Here is a 5,700-nt window from a genome sequence, read left to right on the forward strand (position 1 = left end):
ACACATACACATACATGTATATATATATATATACATATATATACACACATACACACATATATATTTGTTTTTTTGTTCTTTTTTTCTACCTATATGTTTTTAAAGTATAAGATTCTTATTCTATAATTTAGTCTTATAGGCACATTTTGTTTTGAAATAATTTTAGATTTACAGAAGAGTTACAGAAATAGTAGCGTTCCTATGTTTTCTTTACCCAGCTTTCTGTAATGTTAAGACCTTAAATAACCATGGACTAGTCATCAAAATCAAGAAATTATTTGTTTAAATTAGTTTGGACTCAAGGATACTAATTCCTTTGGTTTTAATCCTATAGTATTGTTATTCATTTTATTGTTCATATTTTTCCAGCTTTGGCAGTTGGGAGCTCTTTTGGATTGTCTCCTGTATTTTTTCTTTCTTTCTTTTAAAAATATTTCTGTATTTTCTGACTCCAGAAGAGTCTAGGTTCATCTTGTGTTTTCTCTGCCCAGCCCTGGGATCAACTGTTTTTCTAAGGAACCATAGTTTCTTTTATTGAAGAATGGTAGTTAGATTCTAAAATTTGGATGTTTCATGTGCTCATTTCTGTTGGGATGTTAGTGCTTCTGGGCTGGCTTATTTTCTGATGAGATGTCAGGTGTAATTTTTATCTTTGTTGTAATATAATGTGTCTTTTTTCTCTAACTTAAAGATTTTCTCTTTTTATTTCATCAGTTTGGATATGATATTTTTAGGCTTTAGAAAAATATCTTGTTGGTTGTTCTGTGAACTTGGATGTGTGGTTGTTTCTCATTACCTCTAGGAAATAGTTGGCTATAATTTTTCTACTATTTCTTCCTGTTTTTTACCCTTTGTTTTCCTCCTGGGATTCCAATTATGTGTATTTTGGATCTTTGATATTTTCCCAATACTCTTGGATACTGTGTTCTTTATTTCACTTAAACTTTTTATTTTTTAGTCTTTGTGTTTTAGTTGGCTTATTTGTATTGCTCTCTTCAAGTTCTTTTACTCTTTCCTCAGCTGGTTCTAATCTGTTGAAACTGTTGAAGACCTATTTTTTCATAGTTAGCATTTCTGTTTGATTGTGTGTTATAAATTCCATCTCTGCTGAATTTACCCATTTGATCCTGCATGTTGCTCACCTCTTTTATTAGAGTTTTTAACATATTAATCCTAGTTTTAAAAAATTTCTTGTCAGTGCCAACACTTATATCAAAGGAGTTTGGTTTTGCTCAACTGGCATGGCTCAGTGGTTGAGTGTTGACCTATGAACGAGGAGGTCACAGTTTGATTCCTGGTCAGGGCACATGCCTGGATTGCAGGCTCAATCCTTAGTGTGGCGTGTGCAGGAGGTAGCTGATCAATGATTCTCTCTCATCATTGCTGTTTCTATCTCTCTCCCCCTTTCCCTTCCTCTCTGAAATCGATTAAAAAATATATATATATATGTAAATAAAGAGTTTGGTTTTTTTGATGCTTTCTATTGGAAGTGTATTGTTTTTCTTGCTTTTTTGTATACCTTATAAGTTTTTGTTTCAAGTGGGACATTTTGTTTAGTGCATTAGAGACTGAGGTAAATGTTTTCTGTAGTTTAAAGTCAGCACGCATTTTCTTTCTGCTACGCCTTTTTTGTTGGAGTTTGAGTTAATTTAGTCAAGATTTGGGCATGAATTAAGTTTTGATGTTTTTGTGAATACCATCAGTGTATCACTGCCTTAAAATTCCTTTAGGATTACCTTGTGTATAGGATGGAGGTTGGTCTGTCTGCCAGAGGTTTTTTTCTCAATATCTGATCCTTCCTAAGCTTTAGGTCTTCCCCTTGCGCTGCCTCTCAGGAAGGGTCTGTCACTATGATCTTGCAATTATTCTGGCAATATTCTACTGTTATTAAATGCTTGTTAGTCTGGTAGTGGGAGGCTTGGAGAGAGGGGTACACATTTGATATTGTTATGATTAAACCTTAGTCTCATCCAGGCACTTCTCTAGCTACCGCTCTTAACTACGTCATCATAGTAGATGATAGCTGAGATCTTATTACAGAGAGTACTTTAGAACTTTTGCCTCTTTTTCCTAGGCACCACACCAATCCAGTGGGCACTGAATGGCGATGGAAGATGGACCAGCCTGAAGTGATCTTAAAGGAAGCCATTGAAAACCATCAGAACATGATCAAGCAGTTTAAAGGTATTTATTTTTTCCTATAGGAAGAAATGCTAATAGTCTGAATTAAATTGGCAGAGGAATTGCCTCTTTGGCAGGATTTTGTCCCCTTTGGCAAATTTTCATATGATAAGTGCAAATTTTGTAGAAATATTATATGCATTGGCCCTTTTTAGTTTTTACTGATGAGTTTTATGTCCCATGTGATGGAAGAACTAAAAAACTTAATTTTAAGCTTAGCAATTTATAATATGGTGCCTCAGCCTGTACGTTTTGCCTGGGAATGTATCATTGTCCTCTCTCAAAACTTTTGCTTTGTTTTGTTTTGTTGAGCACAAAGCAACCTATGAATGAACTGAAAATTTTAGATCATGAAAAAATTCTTAAGTAATGTTAGTTAGATGGTATTGGAAAAGCATTTTTTATTAAATGTCTTATAAAAAAGGAGAGATAAACGTTTCCTCCACAGGACCCATAGTGATATAGTAAAATTCTGCTACTCAGTTTCTAGAATTTCCTGATTTAGTTGTGCCTTATCTTAAAGGTATTTGACTTTACTGGAGATTACTGGTTCTCAGCTTTAGTGTGCATCAGAATCATCTGGGGTGCTTGTTAAAACAGATTCCCGGTCTCCTTCCCCAGAGAATGATTCAGTAAGTCTGAGGTGGGGACCAGGAATGCACATTTCTGACAGGTGATGTTGTGGTTGAACTGGGGACCACACTTTGAGACCCACTACTGTATGTAGATAAGGAGGATTTATAAAGTGATGGCTGTATATGATGAACTAAAATTTGTTAGACTCTCTTGTAAATCTCTGTGCTTCTGTCTCCACCTACCACTCGTAAGTCCTTGTCTCTTATATTCTCCTTTCCTTTCATATGCAACAATAAAAAATGTATTCCAACCAAGGTTATTTTGATGTGGGCACTCTTGTGGTGCTAACATCATATTTATAAACCCCAGTCATTAGTGTTTTTAAGATAAAGGGATTCTTTTATGCGAAGAAATATGTTCTGTCAGGTCACTGCTTCTTGAGATTATAGTGCTTCTGAAGTGTGTTTTTCCCAATACCACCAAGCACTTCTCCTGTTCTCAGTAGACACTGACTAGCTGTGCTGCAATTTAATTCAGTTCTGACACTATCTGGAGATAGCATTGTACCCCACAGGTTAAGGGTTCAGTCCGACAAAACTGCCCCCACTTCAGATGCCAGTTGCAAGTCCAGTTTATTACCTGTGCTTCTGACTGACTGGCTGTAAGTGGGAGGTTTCCAAAACCTCCACCTCAGATTTGGCTAGTTTGTTAGAGAGGCTCACATAAGAACTCAGCATAACATTTACAGTAAGTTCTCATTACAGTAAGTTGTCGATAAGTTTTTAGAAACGGTGTCTTTATGTGAAACAGTGTATAATGAAACCAGTTTTACCATAGACCAACTGAGAATGCAAGAGTTAAGTTCCTATGGCATATTTCTGGTCACAAAAACATCGCCAAACTTCTTTTAAAAAAAATAAATATTTTTATTGATTTCAGAGAGGAAGGGAGAAGGAGAGAAAGATAGAAACAACAATGATCAGAATCATTGATTGGCTGTCTCCTGCATGCCCCCCACTGGGGATTGAGCCTGCAATCAGGGCATGTGCCCTGAACAGGAATTGAATTGTGACTTCATGGTTCATAGGTCGACTGTCAACCACTTAGCCTCACTGACTGGGAACCAAAATTCTAAATAAAATCAAAACATTACGATTATTAAACATTGAAATAAATGTGAATTATACATACATTTAGAAAAGATTAGTAAAAACAAGTAAGATAATTATTTTCCAACCTGCTTATTCCCGTTCAAGGTCGTGAGTGGCTGGAGCCTCTCCCAGCAATTCAGGGCACATGGTGGGAATCCACCCTGGACAGGATGCCCTTCGATCACAGGGCCACTTGTTATTGGACCTAGAAAATATGTTATTGGACAGCCCCCTGAGTCAGAGGGAGAGGGCTGTCCTCTCCTCAATTCTTGTCAGTCTGGTAAGAAAGACTTCAGATGAGTGACAAATAATAGCATTGTAGCAAAGCAAGCAAATTTATTAATGAAGCAAGGCAAGCAAATTTATTAAAAATATACTTGCCATGTAGCACAAGGGGCCCACTCAGCTAATCTGAGCATGCACCCGGTGGGGGTTCATGGAGTTTTATATCCTTCTTTTTCAAGGTTCTACTGCTGGATATCTTGGGTAGCAGTTTAGGTTTCAAAGTCCCTTTTACTTTGTTGTGGCTTTTCTTGGGATGTTTGTACATACACCTGGTCATCTTGTTTGGCATGTCCTAAGATGGGCTAACTTCTTGTTCAATGGGTGAGATAAAATTCCCCCTTTTTCCTTTTCCTTTCCCCCCAGGGTGATTTAAGTTATATATTCTCTGGGGGAGGAGAGGGAGAGCTATTAACCATTTGCTCTCAGGTGTCTTTGGTTGGGGAAAATAAGGTCTTGTGATTCACAAGCTGGCTGCAAGGTGCCTAAACTGTGTGTCCTTTTTTAATTTTCTTGTTTTAGTTTTTCTATTTCACTTTCCCAGGAATTTTCCTAGCTTCTTACTGTCTTGTCACACACTCACACACACCCACACTGACTCAGACTGGGACAATGTAGACATGCCAATTCACCTACCATGTACATCTTTGGGACGTGGGAGGAAATCGGAGTACCCAGAGTAAATTCATACTGACATGGGCTGCATGTGTAAACTCCACATGACAGTAGCCCCAGCTGAGGATCAAGTTTTTTTCTCTCATCAATGTTATAACAAAAGGACGTTGAATGAAACTATGTTATCCAAGAACCTGATGTAAATATTTTTATTTTAAGGGATATTATAGGGGACTAGAGGCCCGGTGCATGACATTGCTTGCTTTGCTACAATGCTATTATTTGTCACTGAGGAGGGGGCGGTCCCTCAGCCCAGCCTGCGCCCTCTCACAGTCTGGGAGCCCTTGGGGGGATGTCTGACTGATGGCTTAGGTCCACTGCCCGTGGGGAGCAGGCCTAAGCTGGCATTCGGACAACCTTAGCGCTGCCGCAGAGGCAGGAGAGGCTCCCACCACTGCCGCTGCGCTCGCCAGCCGTGAGCCTGGCTTCTGGCTGAGTGGCGCTACCCCTGTGGGAGCACACTGTCCACCAAGGGGCAGCTCCTGCATTAAGTGACTGCCCCCTGGTGGTCAGTGTGTGTCATAGCGACCGGTCGTTCCACCGTTCGGTCTATTTGCATATTATTCTTTTACTAGAGGCCCGATGCATGAAATTCATGCAAGGGGCTTGGCCCTTGCAGCCCTGGTCAGCCCTCACAGCCCCGGCTGGCCCTTGCAGCCCCAGCTTCGTCCTGATGGTTGTCTGGACAGTCATCCAGAAGGATGTCCAGATGGTCATTCTGCTGTTTGGTCTAGTTAGCATATTAGCTCTTTATTATATAGGATTATATAGGACTAGAGGCCCGGTGCATGACATTTGTGCACTGGGGGAGGGGGGGGGAGATCCCTCAGCCCAG

General features: G+C 39.4%; 1 protein-coding gene across 1 annotated transcript in view; it reads left to right on the forward strand.

The window, feature by feature from the left end:
• LOC102421459 (S-adenosyl-L-methionine-dependent tRNA 4-demethylwyosine synthase) overlaps positions 1-5,700 on the forward strand; it is a 116,869-nt gene that overhangs the window by 56,040 nt on the left and 55,129 nt on the right. Inside the window, exon 10 of the mRNA XM_006088280.3 lies at positions 2,075-2,184. Within this exon, the coding sequence (XP_006088342.1) occupies positions 2,075-2,184 (110 nt within the window). The remainder of the gene's footprint in view (positions 1-2,074; positions 2,185-5,700) is intronic.

This window comes from Myotis lucifugus, unplaced genomic scaffold, assembly GCF_000147115.1.
Source record: "Myotis lucifugus unplaced genomic scaffold, Myoluc2.0 scaffold_45, whole genome shotgun sequence".
NCBI classification, from domain to species: domain Eukaryota; kingdom Metazoa; phylum Chordata; class Mammalia; order Chiroptera; family Vespertilionidae; genus Myotis; species Myotis lucifugus.